Here is a 24,956-nt window from a genome sequence, read left to right as displayed (position 1 = left end):
ACGGACGGGTACACACGCCTCATGGCTGGCGGAGGGACGGCGATGCGGGGGGTGAGGGCGGCACCCCTCGTCAGCTTTCCTTCCTCGCTTCCTGCGCCCCTCTTCTCTTCCTATATCACTTGTGCGTCTGTCGTCCTTTGTGGCTTCTCCCTCACACACACCCCCCCCTCCCCTCGCACTGGAGTGCCGTTGGTCTGTTGCTGTTGTTTGCCCCCGATCTTGAACGCACACGCACAAGTGAGTTTCATCCACGACGACAACACCTTTTTTCTGCTTCCTCCTTGGGTCCAGATAGAGGGCCGTTACGCTCATACGCGCATATATCTACGCTCTTGCGACTAGCGCACACAAAGCGAGGAAGTCGGTCAGGCATCCTTGAAAGTCTTTCAGTGCTACAGTACGATCTCTTCGTGCTCGCCGTCCTTCGCCCGCCTCAACTTCGTCCACTGAGGAGTCGATTGTCGTTCTTAGTACTGCTCGTTGTCGGTTTTGCGCGTGCAAGCGTGCTGTTTGGAATCTTGTCCGTGACTGACTGCGTGTCTCTCAGGTAGCTACACCAGGGGGCAAGGCGAGGCTTTCACGTTGCGAGCCCATCCTCTTTTTTCCCTTTCATATCAACGCACACAAACGTGCCGCACCGCTTGTTCGTGCAAGGAACCGGAATACGAGGGCGCCAGAGGCCACAGTGAACCATCATCAATCATGAGCGGGGCACCAATGAGCGATGAGCAGCGAGCAGCGCTGGAGCAGCGCCTCGCTCGGCTGCGCGCGGCCCAAGCTGCTGCGTCCGCAAGTGGGCATGAGAGGGCTGCTAGGCTGCCTATCGGTACTGCAAACGGTGCCCACCACGCCAACACCGGTGCACAGCAGACGGACCAGCAAGGGACACCGGCGCCGAACCCGCGTGGTGGTCCTCGCGGTGGTGCAGCCCCGCCCCCGCCGCAGATGGGGTATGCCTACGATGACGATGACGATGACGAAGAAGAAGCAGAGCTGGATAGCGCCGGGCAGCAGTTCGAAGACGAGTTTCTGCGCCTCATCGCCCAACAGCAGCGGCTGCAGGGCGTGCATCCGGTGTCATCACACGAGCTGAACGCCGCCTCGGTTGCGCAGGTGAGTGCCACGAGCCACGCCGATGAGGGTGTGAGCGTTGTCGCGACAGACAAGAGCACCCCTTGTACGCGCGAGCTAGGCGACTTTGAGGCCCTTCGGCTGGCGAAGATGGGCGATAGTGTCTCCATGAAGGACTTTGGTGCCGTGTGCGGTGTCGTCTGGAGGACGCTTACGGACAACCACGGCCGCAATGCGCTTCACTACGCCGCCGATGCCGGATCGGCGGCACTTATTCGGCAGGTGGCGGACGACCTGCACGTCCCTTACGTGGCGGATGAGAAGCGAATGACACCGCTCGACATTGCGATTTTGAATGGGCACTCTAGCGCCGAAAGCGATGAGGTGTACGCGGCGCTCGTAGCGGCAGCGAAGGCATCGGGGCACGCTGACGGGAACCCGAGCGCCACTGAGGGAGGTATAAAGACACGAGAGAGCGTGCTCGAGGCACACGCTCCCCCGCCGCCAAAGTTCGTGATGAGCAAGCCGGTCTCCAAGGCAGCAGAGGCGGCCGGCACACGCACGTTTTGGTCCTCTACGTGTACCAGAAGTGTAGCGATCAGTGTACAGTGCAGCAGCGGTGCCGACATGACCGATGCCGAGCGGCAAGCTGTCAGCGATGCGGTATGCTCGCTGGATCAGCATGGAAGGCTTCAGTGGCTGCGGCCCGTGACGCGAGGTGCACTGATGCCGTGTGAACACTGGCAAGTTGCGGTGGCATCGCAAGCAGACGCGACTGCAGCGACGACGGCCACAGCAACGACGGGAGTAGTGGTGGTACAGGTGCTGCCGAACGTTTCCTTGAAAGGGCCGGCGGCGAAGAAGATCAGCGCCGCAACAGTAGCAGTCGCGGCTCACTTGGCGGTGCGCAGCGACAGTCATCACACCGGGGTCGCTGCCGCCTTGCTACACGCGTTGCGTACTCGCATTGGAGATTTGACTGGAAGCAACAACAACGCTGCCGTCTTCTTTGCCTCTGGAACGCAACTCAGCCGTCCGCCGGCGGCTGTGGCGACAGTGAAGTGGTATCGCCGCGCCTTTGATGCGGCGTACGTCTACGCCTCGGAGAGTGCCTACGATGTCTTCCCCGATTTCTACAACTACGATGAGGTGCTACGTGCTGATGCGGTGCTGAAGGGTGCCATTCCCGCGTCGCTCGTGCAGCAGTACATGGCGGATCTGCCGTCGTGGTGCAATCTCGAAGTCGCCTCCGATGAACAGTGTGCGCTAGTGCTGAGCTTCATGCAGGCCAAGGCAGGCAGCGAGGAGTCCAACGTGGACCTGGCCTGCGTGCCAGAGGATGTGCAGGAGATGCGTCGTAGCTACATTGGCCACCCGGACCACCGTTCCTACGTGCGAACTAACGCGCAGGGCTCGGTGACGGATCTCGTCGTCTTTCGGGCACGCGACACGCGCAAATCGGAGTCCTCTGCTGATGCCAACGCTGGCGTCTTTGCGGCTGAGGTAGTGTACGCCCTCTTCACCACCGTCGCCGGAAAGGCGAAAGCGGATCACATGATGCTGCTCGCGTGGAAGCTGTTGTCCGCGAAGCTGCTGCTCGTGCCGACCATGTTCGGCATCACAGAGAGCGAACTCGCCAAGGCAAACTTTGATGAGGTCGTCGCGGACCGAGAGTACATTTACGCGGTGTCTCCGGCAACCCGGCGCGAGGTGGACGGGCTCGGGCCGATGCCTGCAGCAAAGTTGTCGCTGCCCCTCTACACCATTTGAATGCACGCGTCTCTTCTTTCTTTTTTTTTTAGGAGGGCCCTGTCACTCTCCGACCCCCGCATCGCCGGCTGACACTCCTTCCTTGCCCTCGCCTTGCTCAGCTGTCCCTGCATCCTCGCGCATTCGCTAATACACATCTCTGTGTCTGCAGTAGCCAGATGCTCGCCTGGGGGTGGGGGTGGGGGCAGATTTCAACCGGTCGTGTGGTGGCGTCACAGGTGCCGACACTGGAAGGGGTGCTGTTTGTTGTCGAGGCGCCTTTGAGGAACCGCTGTTCATACTGCGGTGAAAGGGAGGCAGTGAAGAGGTCGTGGGCGTCGCTGAAGCCGCATCCCTTTTTCTATGTGTATCTGTTTGTGACGGTGCGTGGCTGCCGTACATCATCTTCTGCGGTGTGTGTGTGTGTGTACCTCATGTCGTCGATCCCTCTCTATTCTCTTTCCTGATCTCATCTGGTTGCCTTTGTGTGTGATATCTTATTTCTTTTGTGCGCCCACACATCCTACGGCCCATTCTTGTGGCGGTGTTGGTGGCGGTGATCGTCGTTGCCTGCGGTGTTTTGTTCTTCACTGTGTGTAATTCTTCTCTAACGAATGTCCTCAGCCTCTCTCTCTGGCTCGAAACTTGAGCTGTTCAGCGCAAGAAGTAGTGGTAGTGGTGCAGCCACCCGAAGAAACGAACGAGAGCAAAGTGAATGATGGGCCCATTGCTGTGGCGATGGTAGCCACGCCATCGTGAAAATCCCTTCCGCGCGCGCACACACACACGCGCACCCTCCTCCCATGTCTGTCTCCCACCTTTCGCCTCAGCCGTCTGCTTAATCGTTTGCAACGCTGTGTTTCGTTTGTTCGTGTCTGTGTGTGCTGGCGGCGGTGGTTGCTGCGGCGTCCAGTTTGGACACCCAGCGACAACGGGAGAACAGAGGCTGGCCTGCGCAAAAGAGGAAGATACGAACGAGCGACCTGGCATACGACGAACGGCAGCACTGAGCTCGGCAACCGCGCGTTGCATGTCTGCTGCTTTGGTTTTTTTTTCTGCTCGTCTGGCTCCCTCATCCCAGAGGAAGGGCGAGACACACCCCTCAGCGCGTGGTATCCCAGCGTCCCGTGCCCCCACTCTGTGTGTGGGGAAGCTAAGCAAGCCCCCTCATCCCTGCCGCATGCTGAACCGCTTCCGGTGGTGAAATGGTAAGGCACCTACGACGAGGGGGGGGAGCAGGTCAGAGCGATGCATCGCTGCGGACGTTAGCGGTCAGCTCCTGGGTCTCGTTGCGTCGGAGCGACCTGCGACAGTGAATATGTTTGCGCCATCGGTGCATTAGGCAGAGTGTCGGCGTGGCTTGAGCGTGTGTCTCGCCCGGCCCTCACTGCCCTTGCTGGTGAAGGGAGCCGGAGCCACCCCGAGGAGGGGATGCGCCAGGGGGGCGGCCAGCACGGTGGAGGCGGCTGTGAGGCGACCTGCGAGGTGGGTGGGCGGCCAGCGTTAGAGGCAGGGGGCCGCGCTGAGGTGGCGGAGTCGGCGCATTGCCGTAACGCGCGTGTCGGCTGCCGCTTCGCGCTGCTCTCATGACGGGGTGGGGTGGGGAGAGGGGCATTGGGCTCATGCTGTACAGCGGAGAGTGGGCTCACACTGATGGCAAAGAAGTTGAAACATTCTCTTCCGTTTTCTTACTCCTTTTGCCCGTCGTTGTGGCTTGCTTCGCTTTGCTAAAAAAACAGTCTTGTTCACGAGTGTGTGCACGTGCCGGTGAGCCCGTTGGAGAGCGTGAGCATCTACATTGGGCTTCGCGAACCCTCCTCCGCCTCACTCGAGGCCTGCGCGCACATCCGTTCTCTTGTGATGATGTATCGCCCTTCCTTTTCCTTCACCTCTCCCCCTGTCACTGTACTGTCTTTTCCCTTTCATTGCTTGTGTGCATGCATATGCCATAATGTGTGCCGTTCGCTGGGGGACATGGCTCAGCAACGCATCATCTGTGTGGGTGTTTCTCTGTCCCCCCCCTCTTCCCCTTTGTATTGCGGGCGGCGCGTACGTGTGGCCAACCGCGCAAGCCTCGTGTTGCCGACAGTTTTTCTTCTTTGTGTTTTACTTTGTGAAGTATCTTCAGCCACCACGCAACTGAGTAACGTTCGCGCACTCACACACAGCAAGCAAGAGCTTCTCACATTCTCATGGGCACACGTCCTTGCACACAGGAATTCGTAGAAAACGAAGAAGCAGCGGCACGCACACGTACACGTCAAGGCAAACACGCTCTGGTGTCGGCGTGGACACACACAGGCACACCTCATTTTGGAGGGAGGAGGGGGGCATTCGCGCTGGACGACCCAGCACGTGCGCTACGCACTAAAGCCACTCCTACTCTCTAGGAGCGTAATCATGCGCTATCAGCGTCGCCCTCCGCCGCATAGCAGCATCGCTGGTGCGTGGAGGACAATCTCGATGGAGCGGCTCCTAGCCCTCTTCGGCATCTGCGCAGGTGTCGCGGCGGCGACACCCGTTGCACCCGTATCGTCGTCACTCGGTGCCGTGGTGCAATCCTCGACGCCGCTCGCTGAGCGGCAGGGTTTCGTTCACCTGTGCTTGGTGAGAGACGGTTGTGGTAGCTGCGACAAGTATGCGCCACAAGTACGACGTGCATTATCTGCCTCCCTCGTTGCAGCGGCCGCTGCAGACGCTACATCAGCCCTTGCGTCGTACGTGCGACATGCCTCAATGGTGGCAGGCCAGGGCCAGCAGTGTGAGGCGCAGCACGCCGCTCTGTATGACGGCGATGCTGTGGGAAAGGCGAGCGGTGTGATCGCTGATATGGGCGAGGCAGCTGAGGAGGAGTACAAGCCAGAACGCCACGTGGAGAATGCCGAGGCGGTCCTGCGAGAGATGTTTGGGCCGCTGGCGAAACTTGTCCTGCACCGCATCCCACATCGTCGTCGGCCAGCCACGGCAGCGGCAGCGGCAGCGGCAGATGCCGAGACGCGCTCAGCAACTGAGGACGAGCAAGCCGAGGCAGACGACGTCGTGATGCACCACAGTCACGATGCGGGCGAGGAGGCGCCCACGATGAACGATCTAGGGAGTGCGGCAGCGCCGCCAGCGCTGCCTCACCCACACCAACAGGAGCAGCAGTTCTACTACCGAGTCTCCGCGACCTTCCGTCAGCTCGGCTTCCCCGTCGAACTGGCTGTCGCGAACGGCTTGCATGCAAGAGAAACGATTGAGGTGTGTCTTCAGCAAGCCTTGTCTAGCGATGTCAAGTTTATCTCTGTTAGCGGCAACCATGGGCATGCAAACCAGCAGCAGCGTCGCTTCGGCAGAGGTAGGGGGCGAGGAAGGCACCAGCAGCATGAACGGAGCAACATCAACTCAATAGGGTTCCCGACTCACGGTGGCAGCAGCGACGGAGCCTCCTCTCGACTTACACCGCACCAGCAAGAGCTGAAGGCCATCATGAACGACCTGCGACAGCTCTGCACCCACTTTAGCCGCACCGTCAAGTTTTCTGTGAAGCCACCACTGCAGGCGAGCATGTCGCGCTCCCCTGCGGAGAGGGTGGGTGCCGCGACAGCGGAGGTGATGGCGAGGCCGTGGCGCTGCCGCTGCTACGTCAAGGAGGAGTGGAGTACTTCACCCCAGGCTCGCCTTGCTTACGAAGCATGCGGCAGCAGCCCGAACGACGCCTTCGTCCGCTGTGTCGTAGAACTTCGGCGACAGTACAGGGAAGAGATGGACTCCACAAGCGTGACTCAGGAGGGCGTGCGTGAGGTGGCGGCGCTAGTACAGGGACACCGAAAGACAGTGACAGCGACCTGGAAGGAAGAGACTGCCGGTGGCAAGCCGGAGGCGACGACCGCAGAAAGCAGCTTGGAGGAGGAGGCCCAAGACGGCGCATCCGCGACACGGGCGACGGCGCATGCGAACTCGTTCACCTCTCTGACGCAGCCGCCCACGTACAGTACCCAGTTGCAGTTGACCGACGCGCGAGGGAACACCGCCGTGTACAACGCACGCCGCCAGGCCTCGCCGTACGTCGGATACCAGACAGCGGCGATGAGTGCCATTCGCTCGGAGAGCGTGTGGGACAGCGAGACACACTTGTTATCTGAGAGGTTGGAGCCGGCGCCTTTGCTGTGGCGGCTGCGGTGGCAGTTCGACATGCTGGTGGATCACATCTGCCGTGTAACAGGCAAGCCGCCCCTGGGGGTTGCTTGGATTAAGTTGGGCGGCACGGGCAACGACGGCGGTGACGCCGAGCCGGCGAAGCAAGAAGCCAACAACACTGCAATTAATGACAGCGGTGCGGCTCCCACCCGCCCCCAGCTCGACACCCCTGTCGACCTCCCCATCGTCTTCACCGGATCTCTCTTTGTCGAAAGCAATGCACTGGCGTGGCAGACGGCCGGGAAGGGGCGGTATCGTGTGGAGTTCGACACCTATGTTCAGGCTGTGTACTACCTGCTGGACCAGTATGGCGACTGCCTAACCGCACTCCCATGCATGGCCGCTGGGCAAGGCGAGGGCCTGCTCTTCCCCAGTGCTGGCGTGCTGGAGCTGCAGGTGTTGCGGCACGACACATTCCCTATCCTGAATCACCACCGGGGCAAGTGGAACTGCTACGCAATTCTGGGCTCGCTTACTATGCACCTGCTTGGCTGCCCCTTCCACACCCATTATCACTTTGACCTCGCCACGAAGGAGTGGGTGTCGACGGTGACCGTCAACAATGGCCGGCATTCGAGCTACCCTCTCTCGCAGCGCCGCTCTAAGATGAAAGGAGAGGCGTGGCGAAATGCGTGTCTCGCCGCCATCCGGGACAACTTCCCTCGCCAATACGCCGCTGTTCTAGAGAAGCACCCCGACGTGGATCTCTCCGCTGACAACGGGGCACGCGGGCAGCGCTACCGCGCATTGCCTCGAGAGAAACGTATCGCGCACATGGGTGGCTTCGTACCCATGATAATGACCTTCGCCGAGGAGGACCTGGGGTGGAGGCAGCCGCGTGTCCGACTTCGCAACTTGTCCGGAGATCTTGGCCTACCGCAGTGGATTGCCGAGATGGAGGCCCAGGTGGAGGGGGAGGAGGAGCGGCGCGTGGTGGCCGTCTCGCCAGCCTTCTTGCAGGTGCGGCAGGCGCGCAAGTCCTTGTTCTTCCGACTGGCGAAGCAGTACTTTCCGAAAGAGTTGAAGGTGTATCAATCCCTGAACCGCAGCGATAGCGATGACCCGGAGATGGACATCAACGTACGCCGCACAAGACTCTACGACCCTAAGAGCAGTTTTGACGGGTCGATGCTGAGGCATGTCACCTCACTGATGGAGCGCGACCATGCAACGATTGCCCCGGTGAAGATCACCCTAGAGGCGCGCGCGCGCCAGCAGGACCCACACGGAACTGATGCGATGAGCGGGCAGCCGATAGCAGGCGACGACCTTGATGACATGGAGCTCGACATCCATTACTCGGATGGAGACACGAGCCTTCTGCACAGCCAGCAGCCGGAGATGCTGCTGCGTCCCCTGAACCTGTCGTACAGCGCACAAGTCCTCGGCGAGCGCGGCAACGTCCTGATCGCTGACTACGACTCTAGTCGCGCCACCACGCCGGCCGATGCGGAGGCCGTTCCGGTACTCGTGACAGCGCTCAAGTCTGCCTCGTGCCACCTCGCCGGCGCGGACGCGGAGACGCTATGGACGGAGTACGAAACCTACCCGGTGACTGGCGCCAGCTCTAACCGCGAGCTGTGCCTCGCTCTCTTTGGGGCGTTCTTTGGGCATAATGCGAATGCCACGGTGGAGGCAGCGACTCCAGCCGCAAGCAGCTCGGGGGGCGAGCAAGCGCGAGCAGGTGGCGCACCCCTTCTCGGGGTAGCCGATCTACAGGATGTGATGAACGACCCCGCCGCGCCGGTGAACGTCATCGTGACTGGGGTGGGAAACTACTGGTTTGGCACTGTCGTCCTCCCGCGCTTCGGTATGTTGCCGATTGCCAGAGCGGTCGCCACATCCAAGCGCCGGTGCGCTCGCGACGCCCTCACATTGGCAACTCGCCGCAGCTTTCCTCGCGTGTTGCAGTACATTATCAAGCGCGACATGGCATCAGCAACGATGGCGACCGAAGTTCTCTCCGAGCCTGTCATCGAGCAGCTCCCGCCCGAGGTATGCCGCGACGTGCTGGCTCAGCTAGCCAAAGCCAGACGCAACCGGCCGCCGCCGCCATTTCGCCTGCTACTTCGCTGCATGAAGTCGGCATACCCGATGCGTGACCACCGCATCCGCGTTCAGAGCTCGTACGACACAACGCACGGCTTCCAGTATCGCCTCTACCTCCAGCGTGGCTTGATTGTGCGACAGAGCAGCACACAGCTGGTGGGATACGGCGCCTCCACCTCGACCCAGACAGAGGCACTGTACCGCGCCGCCGTGATGGCGCTGGAGAACCTCTTCGAAACAGCCCTGCACGCAGCGGAGACAATGCAGCCGGGCTACCGCTCGCTAAGTGTGTCAGACCCTCAAAGTCCGTAAAGAAAAACCAAGATGGCACATAGTGGTGATAAGCATCAGGTGGGCGAGGGTGCGGGGATCAACGGGTGACGCAAGGTGGGCATTCCTTCCTCTTCCCCCCTCCTCATCATCACCGGAGAGCGCTGTCGCAGTTCTCTTGGAGCCTGGACACCGACTCCGATATCATCAGTCGTGTGTTCCTTGCTCAAGCCGTGCTCGCGGCGACGTGCGTCACGAAGTCGGAAGAAGGTTTGCAGCGCCTCTCTCTCTGCGTGTGTGCGTATAGGCGTGTGAGGGGTGGAGAGAGGAGGGGGAGCGGTTCTGTGCGGAGTGCAGCACGGAACATCGACACGCACGCGCACACATAAGCACACGAGAGAATGACGAGCGACAGCCCCACTGGTTGCCCCTCCCAATCCTTCTAAGACACAAGAATGAGCACGGGCAGCGCGCAAAGCGGTCTCGACGAGGACACTGGCGACACTCACACAGACACGCACACACAGAGAGAAACGGGCAGCAAAATAAGACGTATATGGCGCTGGCCATGAAGAAGGAACGACGGTGGTGTTCTCCCCCTCCCCCTCCCCCTCTTCCTCACTCGGCTTCCTCTTGCAAGCGCGCGAGTACTTCTTGTTACCTTTTTTCAGCTCACTGCGGCGCGTGGTTGACAGAGGTGGGCTGCTGCTGCTTGTACTTTGGTCAGTGGCGCCGCATCCTTTGGTTATTGGGCATGCAAACGACTGCCCCCTACCTTGTGTTCGTAACATGAGCACGCATGCACTCCGTCAGCTTTCCCTTCTCTCTCCTCTCTCCCGCGGCTACACATATTCAGTTGCGTGCACGCCCACTGGCGGAGTCTCCTTCTGTCCACCTCCACATTCCATCGCTGTATTTTGATTGAACATCTGTGCTGTCTCCGTGTAATGCCCTGTCATTAGTTCAGCACACACGCACGCACAAGCACAGCCGCGAAACAAAACGATCCACGCAAGAGCGCATAACACAAAAACGCGAGAGAGGAGGAAAGGCACGCCTCACTGCCTCGCTCTCCCTCTCCTCCACGTCCCTTGTATGGTAATCCGGCTTGCGCTCGTTTCTCTCTCATACACATTAAAGCCCCGTTGTGTATGACGTCTTGTTTGGATCGGTACGAAAGAGCAACGCACGCTTTTGTTTGGTGTGTGTGTGTGTGTGTATGCATGTGTTCTTTTGTTTTTACATCCCCCCTCCCCCTCTCCCTCCCTCCTCTTCAGACACATACATACACATATACGGGCCCCTCCCGCGGCCCATTCCTCTCTCGTCCTCGGCCGCTCTTGCCCGTCTCTCTCCCTCTCTGTGTATCTCTTAGGTTTGCCTTTTTCTTCTCTCTGAGTGTTTGTGCGTCGCGGTAGAAGCTCCCCGGTTGATAGCGGCCTTCTGCTCCCCTCTCTCTCTCCTTTTCGTTCTGAACTGTTACCGGGAGCGCGGAAGCTCACACACACACACACACACACACGCAAGCGACGATATTTTTCCTTCTCCCCTCCATCCAAAACACAGCACCGTGGAGGAAAATTGAGTTGGCGTGTTCTACTCACTGAACTGCGCGCTGGAAAGTCTCACTGCAGCGGGTCTCGGCACAATGAACGACATCCGGTTTCCGGGCTGGATCAAGAGCAGCCCGACTCTCGTGATGGCATCGGTGCTTGCGCAGCTCCTGACGGATGAGTGCGCCGAGGCAACCTCATCTGCAACAGCTGGTGCGCCGCGGCCTCCGTCCGAGGCGTGCGTGCCTGATGGCAGGGAGCGGTGGCCCCGCCACAACTTTGGCGAGGACATCAGTAGCAGCTGCAGTGACGGCGGCGGAGGGGTTGATCTATCCGATTCGGATGCCAGCGAATGTGAAGGCTGTTATGATCCTGACCGTGATGCAATGCACAGCGGTGGTGGGGTAGACACAGGTTACCTACGCATGGTGGATCGGTTGCTGGAGCTCAACTCGAAGGAGCTTGACTCTCTCCCGCCCGCGGCGGCCACCGCTGCTGCGACAACGTATTTGCCCCCGAAGGCCGTCACTGCTCCTGCGACCGCCATGCAAACGGCTATCGCGGGGTCCTGGCCCCGTGGCAGCGGCGTCCTCTTTACTAGGCAGAACGGCGGGGTCAGCATGAGCAACCTCGGTGCCAGCCCTGATATTCTCCGCAATCCACGAGTGCGAACACTTCTGCGGCTCTCGCGGCTCAACGATGTTCTCACGCGCGCTGAGGCGGCGCAGCCACTCATCTCGCGGCGTACCGCGGCTGCTATGGTGTCCTTCTTCGCCTTTGCCGTGTCGTGCCGATACAGCGGGCTCCCCGTGGATCGCACAAAAGGGTTCTTCACAGAGTGCAGTGCCCTCTACACAACCCTGCTTTCGAAGCTGCGCTCGCTCCGCTTCGGCGGCGGTGTCAGTCTCGAGGACTTCACCGCTGCGCTCGTGGCATGTGGACTGAAGTTGCGCTGTGATGAGGATGTCGAAGGGGACGAGAAGGACGGGCACGGCGGCACGAACGAGGCTGGCGTGACCGGCGCGGGGACAGCGGGCATCCCGTGCAGCGGCCGCAGCAACAGCAGCAGCGCTGTAGCGTCTGGCGCAGCGCCAATGGGGAGCTGCGGCGGTGCCGGTGTCAGAACGCCGACGCAGCCGTCTTTTGGACGTGACAAGAACTATGGCCTTGTCGGTTTTGGCCACCGCGCCCTCGACGCCATCTTCGTGCGCTGTATCCCGAGCAACATCGACGAATGCGTGCACGATCCTGTCGCGCTCGGTGTGTTACGCGGCATCTCACTCACGCACTCGCAGCAGCTCTTCTACCTAGGCCCGGAGCTCGTGAACCACTTGCACGACCTCACCGATGCCTTCGCCACATCTAGTCACCGGCGCGAGCTGTCGTACAAGCGCGTCCTCTCCGTCTTGCTTGAGGCCATCAGCTGCTCTCGCGTCATCGACTACGAGCGCACGAACAACTGGATCACGGCTGTTATTCAGGAAAGATACGTCGTGCGCGGCTTGTTCCAGCGAGAGGAGCTGCACGCCCACGTTGTGACCGCCACGCTGACGATGCTTATCCGGCAGTATCAGGAGATGGCGAAGGAGTGCGCATCCAAAGTGGTCGACCTCGGCTCGATGCCGGACTTCACAGAGGGCGATCAGCTTATTGAGCTTGTCTGGAAGGCCCTGCAAGACACCATCGGGTCCTGGGAGGACGCCGTAACCACCGCTGAGAAGCACCCTCTGACGTTGTTTCGGCACAACATTGACATGGTGGTGCAGCATCTACTCCGGACTGAGGTGGAGCGGCTGCGGTGCTACTACATCATTACGAGCGCCACGGCCGCCTACCACCAGTCGCTCGTCGGGATGTCAGCGGGAACGCGCACGACCAGAAACCAAAGTGGCTGCCCTCCCGCAGTGCCACAACTCGCGCCGGGACGGGAGGAACAGCGGGGGGCGAGTCAACGTGGGCGAGACACCCTTCGCGGACAGGATGGTAACACACGGCGCGACAGCGATGCGCCGGCGGCGGCCCCCTATGTTCCATCCGCGGAAGAGGAGTCACTGCGCATTTTGATTTGCAGCAACATCATCAAGCTCCTCCTGCTCCCCACTAGCATCATGAACGCGCTTCCGAGGACGGAGGAAGCGAAGCAGCTGCGTGCGTCACTCACAGAGGCGGCGGCGCGCGTGCTGAGCGTCGTGACGGCAAAGGAGTTCAAGAGCCGCGACGACACCTCTGTAATGAAAGCGGCGAGCGGCCGCGCCACCACCTCCGCAGCACCGCGCTCCATCAGTCCGATTAGCGCGGCGGCAGCGATGCCGAGGATACGGCGCACCGACGCTGCCGCTGCCGGCACCGATCTGTTTGTTATATCGCAGAGGCGAGCACACTTTTCCAACAACTTCTACCGCTGCATCGAGGAGCTCATACACGAGCTTATCCACACAATTCTCCAGCAAAGCGTGCCGGACGACGCGACAGCCGTCGCCAACCGAAGCTTTCTCGGGGGCGTGCCAGATGTGCATCCGCCGACGCCGCCTACCTCGGATGCGAGCAGCGACGCGATCTTGCGTGGCATGGTGGCGGCTGTGTGCATTCAATACATGTGCTCCACAAACCAACATCTTCGCTCGTTTGCCATTTCAGAGGTGATGGACGCCGTCGTGCGCCTCTCTGCTCGCTGTGGCGCTGAGGAAGCGGCGACGGCCACGCACGGGTCTCTGGGACGTAAGGGCAGCAGCCACACAGCGCGCGCCAGCGGCAACAACAGCAATGGGAGTCCTGCAGCAGCTCCACAGGGAACCGTCGTCGGTGCCGCTGCCGCAGACCCGGAAGAGGAGCGGAAGCATGCAACGCACCTTCGCGCTCGCCAGCTGGCGCTGTGTTTCGACGCCCTGTCCGCGATCCTGGTGCCGACTGTCGTTGTGGAAGGCTACCACCACGTGGCGGAGGAGCAGGAGGAGAGAGCCGGCCTCGCGCGGAGCTGCACAACGACGAGCGCACGTGGTGACTCCAAGCGCGAGGAACTGTCACGCTACGGGCAGCTGTTGTGCGACACCTACGTGGACTCACTGCGCGAGCATCTCTGGAGCCTCGGGGAGGGGAGCGTGAGTCGCCACAAGCTGCTCACGCCGGTGATGACTGTGGCTGTAAAGGCGTTTGTGAATTTGGTGCTTCGGGTGCATGAGCGGCTGCGCGGGATGTCGAGCATGGCGCTCGCGCTGGTGCAGGAAGCGGAGGCGGCGAGGGAGGGACCAGGCAAGGGGACTCGGCGGTCTGCGGGGGTAATCGCGAGGGATCGCGCGCGACTGCTGCACGCCTTCAACGCGGAGCGCATGAGCGTTGTGCTGCTCCTGCGTGGTGTCATCCAGAACATGCTCAGCGTGGCGTGGCCGTCGTCAGGGGTGTTGTACCAGGACCCGGCATGCGGCTGGGAGAGGCCCCTGAACAAGACGACGTCCGCTGTGATGGCGCCGCTAGCGCTGGCGGTTCTGTCGCCGTTCTTTCGACCCTTAACGATGCTGCTCCACCTCTCCACTCTGTTTCCGGTCCGATCACTAAAGCAGCTCTGCACGCACTATCAGTACGCGCGCTACCTCACCCTCGAGGACCCCAGCACGAGCGATCAATACATGTTTTATTACTACCGCCGCCTATCGCGCGCGCTCGTGGCGGCCGAGGCGGACGACAGCGGCGGCTCTGGAGCTGGCCCTGCGGAGCAGGTAGAGCTTGAGTGCTGGGCGCTGTTTCGCTCATGTTGGATGATGTTCTCCTACTACAAGTATACTGCAGAGGCCCTTATGGCGGTGAGGGCTGGGGGCATGGCGCCTATGGAGAGCGCGAACCCAGCTGCAGCCGCGGCCGCGCTTGCCCGCGCGCCGATCTTGTCGACGAAGCAGTGCAAGCTACTGCGCCTCATCGCCGCTTCGGCGGCACCACTCCTGCGCATGTGCTCGTCCGACGTTCAGCAGGCCATGGCGGACGTCGCCGTGCTCCTGCGCTACACACTGGCCGGCGCGCTTCACTGCCCCATGGTGGTCGCTGACGTCACCGCAAAGAGCGGTATCGTGCACGCGTCACTGTACAAGTCGCTGAAGCGGCTCTGCGGCGGCAGGAAGGAGTGCTGGAAGCGGCTGAGCATGGGGGAGTTAATGCTTCTTCAGTGCGTGGCGGAGCTAGAGATCCTGCGAGCGGCGGCGGGGTCAGTGGCGCAGCTGACGCTCTACCGTCACTTTGAGGTGCGTGAGTTTGTCGCGAGCGCTGCAATACCGGAAGCGCTAGGCCACATCCTGAGCACAGCGTGCGACCACTACATCGAAGCGGTGCGCAGCATGCTGCCGGGTGTCGCCTTCCAGGTCACTCGTACTGACCTGATGCAGCTCGTCTTTCTGGTGGGCTTCGCGATTGGGTCGGTACGCGAGTCGGCGAGCAAGCTGGTGCTGTGCGTGGTGAGGTCGTTTCCCACCTACGCCGCCTATGCCAGCGCGTTGCCGCTCCTGTGGTGCATGCTGGACCTCCTCGAAGCCGGCACAGCCGGGCAGATCGAGTCGCTCTGCGAGCATGTTCGTTTTTCGACTGTTCCTGCGGTGGCCGCCGACCCGCACAGCGTGGAGCGCCAGCAGCACGTACTGTTCGTCGCGGATGTCGCGGAGCGGTGGGCTGCCATACTGCAGGACAAGGCACCGATAGCCCTCTTTGAAACAGCCATCAAGTTCATGGTCATCCAGCAGCAAGAGTGCGGGGAGCAGGCAACGACGCAGGCTGGCAGGCACCACGCTGGATCCCGACTTGCCGTCCTGGCTTCCCTGTACCGGGTTGAGGAGACACCACCCAATTTGGACGACAGTGCCATCACTGTCATGCGTGGGGCTGGGGCGGCTGGTCATGTCGTGAAAACTGAATACGCGCAGACGCTGCTGCTGCATGGCCGCGCGCAGGGTGCGATGCAAGCTTCCAGCTGGTACGCGTCCGCTGGGCAAATGCAAAGCACCGTCGTGGCGCAGCTGTGGGCAGCCACGCGCCTCTGCCGACGTGCCTTGGCGTCGGCGGTGGCGCAGCGGCTCGAGTCAAATCTCCTGCGGCCTGCCCGGGCCCTTTTCGTGGAGACTGGCTACTCCGTGGGCACGGTGCTGGCGCCTCGCGCTTCCACCGTCGCCGACGAGGATGCTGCGGCGCAAGAGATGGGCGTGACGCGGGTGCCGCTCGGCGCCCCAGCCCGCGCGGAGACGGCCGCGAGCTTCGCAGCCGCCGTGGCGCTGCTCGTCACGGGCAGCGGCACCCCCATCGGGCGGCGGCAGCTGTTGCAGTACCTGGTGCAAGGCGCCGTGCAAACGTTCCGCTCCGATGTGCTGTACGAAGCCATCCTGTGCTGGAAGTGGCTGCTGAGCCAGAACCGTGAGGCTTACCTGCTGCCGATGCTGCAGGAGCTGGACACGGCTTTCGTATGGACGGCGGCCAATCGGCTAGGGCTGTTTGACGGCTACTGCTCCTCCAAGAACCGGCAGGTGCAGACAGGCGACGTGCCGATCCCCCACAACACCGTCTCTGCGAGGGGGCAGAGAGGAGCCCGTGTGCCCGAGGAAGCTGCTGTGTACGTGGCTGACAACGTTGACAGCGCCTCCCCGCACAAGCTGCTCCTCTCCTTTCTCGCGGATATGTACGTGGAGGAGGGCAGCCCGCTGTGCCTCAGCCCCGAGGTGCTTCGCCAACTGTACCTTGTCGCGGCGCACATTATGCAGTTCGCCGCGGTGCTGTCTCTGCGAGACGACATGTTTGGCGAGACGATGCGCTGCTTTCTCGTGGTGGGCAGCATCGCGCAGCTGCTTAGGGAGGCCAACGTGCGCCAGCTGCGCGCTGGCCTCTTGACGTTAGTGCCCTTTCCCGCAATTGGTGCGCTGCGCCAGCGGTGGTACAAGGCGCTGCTGCGGTGGTTCACCAAGACACCGCCGAGTTGGTACTACGCCAAGGATCCGGTGCTGGCCAGAGAGGAGGCGAAGGTGTTGAGCTCGCTGTCGCAGCTGATAAAGGAGGAGGCTGACCTGCTCACCCGCACAACTCTCGGTTTCCTCGACTTCAGCAGTGGTGTTCAACGCGAGCGGGACATGCCACATGTACATCACTGGGAGTCGCTAAGCGTCGTGCGCGAGGCCGTGGCTGCGGTGCGGCAGGCGACCGACGGTGGCGAGGCAGGCTTGCCGAAGCTGATCGTGCGAGAGAAACTGAGGCTTCAGGGGTTGCTGCATCTGCTGCGCGTCCTGGTGGAGCACGAGGTGCTGCGGCTAAGTGTCTGGCGCACGCCGCGCCGCACGCTCAAGATACCCAACACGACGCCTTCCGTTGGCTGGGGAAAGCTAATCGAGTGCGCCGATCACCACAACCCGGAGGTTGTTGTCGCCATGGTCTACCGCTTCTCGAGCATCCCAGCCGTGCGGTTGGCGGCGTCGCAGCGTGTCGTGGCACATCCGGAGCGGTACTCGAACGTTGCGGAGGCGGTGGACCTCTACCTCACGGAGGACGTGCTGCGCGCTGGTGCACCGCGGCTGTTTCTCTTCTGCTCCTGCACCATCATCCAAGCCCTCCGCCTGCTTGACCCACGCTACGCCGCGTACAAGACCGTCAATAGCTACGCCATCCGCAGCCTGCTCTCACAGCGCAGCGAGAAGCTCATCTTCTACCTGCCGCAGCTGCTGCAGCTCTTAGCGACGGACGAGAGCGGCAGCATCGAGGCCTTCCTCGTGCGCACGAGTGCAAGGAGCACCATGTTCGCGCACCAGTTGCTCTGGAGTCTGCAAACCGAGAGCGAGGGCAGCGGTGCCCTAGCGAAAAAGTGCCAGCAGGTGGAGAGGCGCATCAAGGCAGCATTCACGCCGAATGAAGAGGCCTTCTACAGGTCCGAGTTCGCTTTTGTGGACCTCATGACATCGCTATCGGGGGAGATCATGAAGTTCGACAAGCCCGAGCGCAAGGCGCAACTGCGGCTGAGGTTGAAGGACGACGTCTTCCACGCCCTGCCCAAGTTGCGGCACCTTTACCTCCCCACGGATCCGAACTACCGGATCACCGACGTCATCCCGCACACGGCTGGGGCCATGCAGAGCGCTGCCAAGTGCCCGATCCTGGTGCAGTTCACGTGCGTCCCGCGTACAGCGGAGGACGCGCTGACGCCAGACGACGTCGACTCGGCGGCTGCCGACGAGCACGGGCACGGTGCTGGGAACAGCCACAGCGACCCTGTGTCGCGCCCGGTCGTGAAGGCGTGCATTTTTAAGATGGGTGACGACTGCCGACAGGACCAGATCTCGCTGCAGCTCATCGGCCTCATACAGCGCATCCTGAACTCCGTTGGCGTGCCGTCCTTTCTCTACCCATACCGCGTCATCACGACCGGGCAGAGCAGCGGCATCATCGAATGTGTGCCTCGGTCAAGAAGTCGCAATGAGATCGGCAAGCTCGTCGAGTCGAACGTCGCGGAGTTTTTCGTGCAGACATTTGGCCATCCCGAGTCCGCTGGCTTCCGCCGCGCTCGCGAAAACTTCGTGAGGAGCACGGCCGCGTACTCGGTCGTCTCCTTCATCCTCAACATCAAGGACCGCCACAACGGCAACATCATGATCGACGCCGACGGCAACCTCGTCCACATCGATTTCGGCTTCCTGTTCGACACCTCGCCGGGCGGCGACATTAACTTCGAGTCTTCGCCGTTCAAGCTGACGACGGAGATGGTGCAGCTCATCGGCATGGACGTCAGTGGCGAATCGACGCTGCAGAGCAAGACCCTTGCCCGCGCTCTTGTGGACGAGGAAAACTACATCTACTTCAAGACCCTCGTGAACCGCTGCTACCTCGCCGTGCGGCAGTATGCGCGTGAGATATGCGTGATGGTGGAGCTCATGCTTCGCAGCGGATTGCCGTGTTTTAAGCCGAAGAAGACAATCGCCGACCTCGCGCAGCGGCTGGCCGTCGACAAGAACGAAATTGAGGCTGCTGACTATATGCGTCGCCTCATCCACGAGTCGCGGCAGAACTTCACAACCGTCCTCTACGACTACTACCAAAAGGTTGCCGAGGGTATTGAAATGTGAGGGTGTCGCAGCTGTGCACTCGTGCTTGTGTGCCACGCCTTCGCTCCACAACCCTCTTAACGCAGCGTAGCGCTCGTGGTGATGCCGCTTTCTTCGCCCCCGCCCGCCCCCCTTCACCATTTTTTTTTTGTGTTACACCCCGTGGCTGCGTTCAAGGAAGACGTCGGCGACCGCACCGTCGCATGTCAAGGGGGAGCGCCCGCTCAATTTTTCTTCTTCGCCGCGTGACCGTTTCTTTGCCATGCGACACGACTTCAGCTTCCCTCTAGCCAGCCTGTCACGAGCCCCATCCTCGTAGTGTGAAGCGGCAGCCGACACGCGCGTTACGGCAATGCGCCGACTCCGCCACCTCAGCGCGGCCCCCTGCCTCTAACGCTGGCCGCCCACCCACCTCGCAGGTCGCCTCACAGCCGCCTCCACCGTGCTGGCCGCCCCCCTGGCGCATCCCCTCCTCGGGGTGGCTCCGGCTCCCTTCACCAGCAAGGGCAGTGAGGGCCGGGCGAGACACACGCTCAAGCCACGCCGACACTCTGCCTAATGCACCGATGGCGCAAACATATTCACTGTCGCAGGTCGCTCCGACGCAACGAGACCCAGGAGCTGACCGCTAACGTCCGCAGCGATGCATCGCTCTGACCTGCTCCCCCCCCCTCGTCGTAGGTGCCTTACCATTTCACCACCGGAAGCGGTTCAGCATGCGGCAGGGATGAGGGGGCTTGCTTAGCTTCCCCACACACAGAGTGGGGGCACGGGACGCTGGGATACCACGCGCTGAGGGGTGTGTCCCGCCCCCTCCACCCCCCCCGTCATGTGGGTATATTCATCTGGTGTCGAAGCCAAGAACCTGCAACCTGCTCCCTGCTGGTGGTTTCGGCGAAGGGGTCTATGCTCGCGCTCTATCGCAGAGAAACGCGGTCATAATCATGTCTTGTACTAACTCACTGCGCATCGTGTCGGGGATTCACCAACAGATATATGCATCCGCCGATTTCTTTTCTGCTTGCATTGCGTTGTGGTGATGTGGAGCGTGACACTGGATCAAACCTACGCGGTATGCAGTAGAACCGAAATGGGCTGAACGACGCCCAGTGATGCTGGGTCGCCCGGCTCCTTCATGAACCCTCGATACACATCAGCATGCTGCAAGAAACCCTTTTCACGCGACAGGTCGACCAAGGCATATGCTCTCCCTGGTTTTCAGCACTCCGGTGTAGCAAGCGAAAAGAAGCGTGGCGCTCGTGTCTCGCTGCTCTCACAATAGGACATGCGCACAGGTGTACGCCCTCCCTCCCGTTACCCAGGACGCGGTTGCAGCAGGGACGCTCTGGCTTCGCTGTGGTAGCCCTACTCAGTGAATAAACCTTACGCACCGCCACGCACCTGAGAAGGATCTGGTGGCACGGCAAGTTCTCAATCAGATGCCAGACGACGTCACTCTCAGCCCTCACGTTATGAGAATGGATACCAATTGGCACCACCCGACGCGGGACACGGAAAGGGGGGACACCACTGGACTAGGGTCATTCTACCCCGACTGATTCAATGACAAACAGGCCTGCACACGCGGTAAAAGACACCTTGGCATAAGACAGCGCAGACGGGGGGGGACCACGGACACGCTAAGGAGACGTCAGCATGGCGCTCGGCTGCCCGCATCTCTGATTGGGGCACCATCACAATGCCGCCGAGCAACCACTGCGCGATCAAGCCCACTGCCTGCTTTGCGGAGGCAATATGACGCGGTGCTGCTATCAAGGACTGCGGCCCGATCACACTCTTTCTGCGAGGCGGACAGGAAACTGTGCTGTGTCCTGACTGCGAACTTGCTCCGCAGAGACCGCGCCTACACCACAAGAAGACCGAAGCAAGGATTCGCGCGCATCAAAGTGCCGCACTGACCTCGGCCATCACCACAACCCGAAAGCGCACCATGGAGCAACGACGAATCGCCCATGCAATCACGCCTGCCACCGCTCCACTACACATGCATAGCTACCATCTGCCATTCAAGGTGAGCTTGCATCCACGACTACACTCCCCGCGACGACCACCGGGTAAACTGTACCATCTGGTAAGGCTGCTTATACGCAGTTCGGGGCACCCAAACGGACGCGATCAGAGGAAGGCCTCGAGAAGACGCCCTGGACGTTGCCCGCTGATCGCGCTCTCTCGGACATGCTTACCGAAGAGCCTGCCTAGAGGAATGGTTGTAGACCTGCATACCCCTCACCACCACCGGCCCTCGGTCAGCGGCACGCATCCGGGCTATCGATAATCGCCCGCCCTACACGCATCCGCAATCTGATATGGCGGCCACCTCCTCAGTGCGGAAGAGCAAGCCGACGACTTGTTGGCGACGATGCTGCAGCAGAAGCCAGCGCGATATATCCGGCCGCGCCCCTGCTGCGTGGAAAGAGGGGCTCACTGCGCCGCTCCTGAAGCCGCACAGGCCAGATGGTGGCTCCACGTCCTACCGTCCCTGCAGCGCTGACCAGCGATCCATGCAAGCTACTCGAACGAATGATCGCGTGACGACGGCCCAGAGCATCTGGGCGACAGGCTCCAGCCACGGCATACTGGCTTCGCGTGCTCACCGCTCCACCACGGACCCCGTGGGCCTGCCCCACCACAGCGTAGTGCAGCGGCAGCCAGGTGCCAAAACCCGAGCAGGGCTTGTGAGCTCTACGCTGGCGCGCGTGGCTCGGCAGTCCGCGGCGTGCCACCATCACGGTGCTTAGGAGATCCAACGTAGACCCGTGCCGTACTCGCTGGATCATGGATTTCTCGGGCGGGGAGGTCATACGAGCCACATGGCGGCCCGCCCTCCAGAGGGCGGTGCACACTCGCCGTTGCGCGGCACCGCAACCAGCTGCGGCTCTCCGTTGCACGCGTGCACCTGGAAGAGAATCGCCGCCGCCCACCCCCACCCGCTCGGCAGGGACCTCCAGCCAATGCCAGCGCATTGACCAACACGTCGCAGGGGTTATCAAAGTAGCCACGGCTCGACTCGCCAGGCTGAGGGGGAGGGTGCTCGGAGGAGCGGGGCCCGTGAAAGTATCCTCTGCGCTCCTCCTACACAGCACTGACCGAGTCAGAGCTACCCTACGGCGCCATCGCGTGGCGGGACGGTGCCGGCAGAAACTGCCGGAGGGACCTTGAGCACGCCTACGTCAATGCAGCCGCAGCCATGGTTCGGTACCCGGACATTACACAGACAGCGGAGACCTGCTCGAAGAGGCGGGGACCCACTGCCCCTCGGCTCCACGGTGCTTCTGCGCCGCACCCGCCTGCCTGTGTTCCGCACTCGCGCGAGGAGGCTGCCCTGTGCATTCGGCGTGGGAGGCGTACGCGCCGGGCCACGGCGTTGCCGCGACGCTCTGGCAGCCCTCGCCGGGGCATGCAGGCGGCGACTCGCCCGCTTTGCGAAGCTCCGTTGCTCGCTGGGAAGAGATGGCGCGGCGCACATAGACATCCAGCCAGGAGCGCCCGCGATGCGCCACGGTATAGCACCCATAGATGCAGCGACAAGACGCTGCGGCCGCGCCTCGTCTGCAGCGATGGCGCTGAGTGCGAAGCAACGGAGCTGGGGCGCGACCCTGGTGCGAGGACACCCGGATCGGCCAAGGCACAGGCAGACAAGTGTGGCTCTTGCCACGGACTCGGTCATCGGTCTCAGGCGTCAGGCCGACATCCCGCGAAGCCGCGCTGCACGAGGCGACGGGAGACCATGCTCGCTCAGTCCCGCACCGGCGCCTGCCCGCGCCGCGGATCCCTGCAACGGCGGGTGACTGGCAGTGGCGGCATGGGGTGCGGATGGTGTGCTGCCTACTGCTGCGCTGGCGCATGCTTCTCCGCGGGCCCCCTTCCTCTCCACACACCCACGCCTGCGAAAGGCCTGTGGGCTCAGCAGAGGGCGGGATGCCCCCTGCTGCCTTGCCACACACGCATAGCGGCGCCCCACCTGTGGGACGGCACGTGTGGTCAAGCGGGCCAGCCACGCCCTCTCCCCCACCCCCAGGCAGCAGCGTCGTCCTGAAACAGGCACCGAGGGCGCAGGAATGCGAGCACTGTGCGCAGGTGCTGCCAAGCACAGCCGGCATGCCGTATCACACCCAGACAAGGCATGCGCACGTGAGCAGAGCAGGAGCGATGGGCGAACAAGGCGCGAGGAGACCCAATATACGAATCAGCCGCCCCCCCCCCTACTCGGCGCATGTGTGCGGAGCGTGCGGTGACCTCTACGTCCGGCCGGGCCTGCGCTGATGAGGCGCAGATGCCGGAAGCATGACGGGAGCACCCTCGAATGGCACCAGCGAGTCCTCCAGACGCGCATGAGGCGAGTCCCCACGCCACATTACGGCATGCCGCGGCTTGTGGCGACCGAGGGAGAGGCATGGCATGCAGGCAGGGCGTGCAAGGTCTCGGAGGGCCCTGGCCTGCGTGTGGCCGACTTCCTTGCTGCGCTCGCCCGGCATGCCCCCTTGATCGCCACCCCCTTCTACCCGCACGGCAGACGCCACGGCCTCCGCCCACGAGCGGGACCCTGAAGGCGGCCCTGCTTGGATCAAGGAGTACCTCTGCTAGCTGAAGCAAGGGAAAGGCAGTGGGTGGTACGAGGCGGTTAATATGGAAGGCGTCCGTGGTGCTCGATAGAGTTCGCAATGCATGTGATTATCTGGAGGCTTGGATGCGTTCTTCTCTCGTGTTTTTTTTTCGAGTGGGCTGTGTGCATGTGCCTGAGGGTCTCTATCCGTGTGTGTGTTTGTGTTGGAGATGGAGGTAGAAGAGCCCCGTAGGTACCCCTTCTCTTGCTTGGCTGACGTCTTCAGGTTACTGGACCACATCACCTGTCCCACACTCGTTTTTTTTTCCTTTTTCTTCCTTGGGTGCTCACCGTAACCTTACTCCACCCTTGTACTCTCCCCACCGTATCGTGCTCCCCTCTATTTCTTTGTACTGAAGTTCCCTCTCTGCCTCTCAACTCGTGTGTGTGTGTGTGTGTGTCTTGCCTGTGAATGCTCAGCAGTTTTCCGTGGGGTTTTTTCTGTTCGTGCATGTGCCTGGATTGGCGTGCAGGCGTGCATGCAGGTATCCGCACTTTGTTGTACCATTCTGCTCGGTCCTTTGTGGGGGAGGTCTACGGTACCGACGTTAGTCCTGCTCCTTTTTGTCTCTCGATCCCTCTCAATTCTGCACAGTCACTGACGCGCCTCCGGCTTCGTCTCCTCGCAAGCGCACCGGCAACTGCGTAACACTTGTCGGCTGGTCTTCTCTACCAGTTGCCCGCACCCTTTTTTTTCTGTTGGTCCTTCTCTTGCTTTGTTGAACCTGCTCGCTTTCGCACCTTGCGCGAGCGTATCATGAACACTTTCTTCTTGTTTCGCCCTTGTGCACGTGCCACCGTTCTCCGGCGTTTCCTCCTCTCACCCTTGGCTCCCTGGCGCTGTCGGTCTGCCCTGTTCGTTTCGTTGCGCTTTGGGTTTCACAGTCGCCTACACATGCCCACGTACGATCCCGCGCGGGGGGGGGGGGGGGGGGGCAGAGAGATGCGTCGTGACCGGCGTAAAAAGTTATGTGTGCATGGACAGAGAAAGTGCATCCAGCGCGGACATCGACATATGGATGTGCGCTGCCCTTCAGGGACGCTTCTGCCAGAAGAAAACGAGTCCCAGCGAACACACCGCAGATGCGCACCGACAGGTGTGCCGTCTCGTCAACAGCGCACTTTGATAATCGTGCACACGCAGGATTCGTTGTCATTGATGCTCTGTTGCTCCCTTGGCGGAGGAGTGCTAATCCTCCTGTTTTTCTTTTTTTTTAGCGGCGTTGATTCAGCTGTTGTCCGTGTACGGCAGCGCACCTTTCGAGCGTCTTCGCCTGCCGTCCTGCACCGCTTCTCTGAAGCGCTCTCCTACCGACAAACGCGCTGTTCCCACTGCCGCGTATCCTCGTCCCGCAGCTGCGCCACCCTCTCTCCTTCTTACGGCTCTCTGTGTGCGTCTCTTGTGCGCGT

General features: G+C 61.6%; 3 protein-coding genes across 3 annotated transcripts; all 3 read left to right on the top strand.

Annotated features, from left to right (window-relative positions):
* Positions 1–702: 702 nt before the first annotated feature.
* Positions 703–2,841, top strand: LINJ_29_1570 (conserved hypothetical protein; the record flags this gene model as incomplete). Its single annotated transcript, XM_001466641.1, has 1 exon — positions 703–2,841. One exon carries the CDS (start codon positions 703–705, stop codon positions 2,839–2,841), a length of 2,139 nt encoding a protein of 712 aa, XP_001466678.1.
* A 2,379-nt stretch (positions 2,842–5,220) lies between these two features.
* LINJ_29_1560 (conserved hypothetical protein) lies at positions 5,221–9,360 on the top strand (the record flags this gene model as incomplete). The annotated part of the gene is made up of 1 exon (XM_001466640.1): positions 5,221–9,360. The coding sequence occupies one exon, from the start codon at positions 5,221–5,223 to the stop codon at positions 9,358–9,360; it is 4,140 nt and encodes a 1,379-aa protein (XP_001466677.1).
* Positions 9,361–10,966: 1,606 nt separating this feature from the next.
* LINJ_29_1550 (putative phosphatidylinositol 4-kinase alpha) lies at positions 10,967–18,943 on the top strand (the record flags this gene model as incomplete). Its single annotated transcript, XM_001466639.1, has 1 exon — positions 10,967–18,943. One exon carries the CDS (start codon positions 10,967–10,969, stop codon positions 18,941–18,943), a length of 7,977 nt encoding a protein of 2,658 aa, XP_001466676.1.
* Positions 18,944–24,956: the final 6,013 nt, after the last annotated feature.

This window comes from Leishmania infantum, chromosome 29 (assembly GCF_000002875.2).
Source record: "Leishmania infantum JPCM5 genome chromosome 29".
Lineage (NCBI taxonomy): Eukaryota > Euglenozoa > Kinetoplastea > Trypanosomatida > Trypanosomatidae > Leishmania > Leishmania infantum.
The sequence above is the reverse complement of the archived record's forward strand: the minus strand, read 5'-3'. Positions and strand labels throughout refer to the sequence as shown.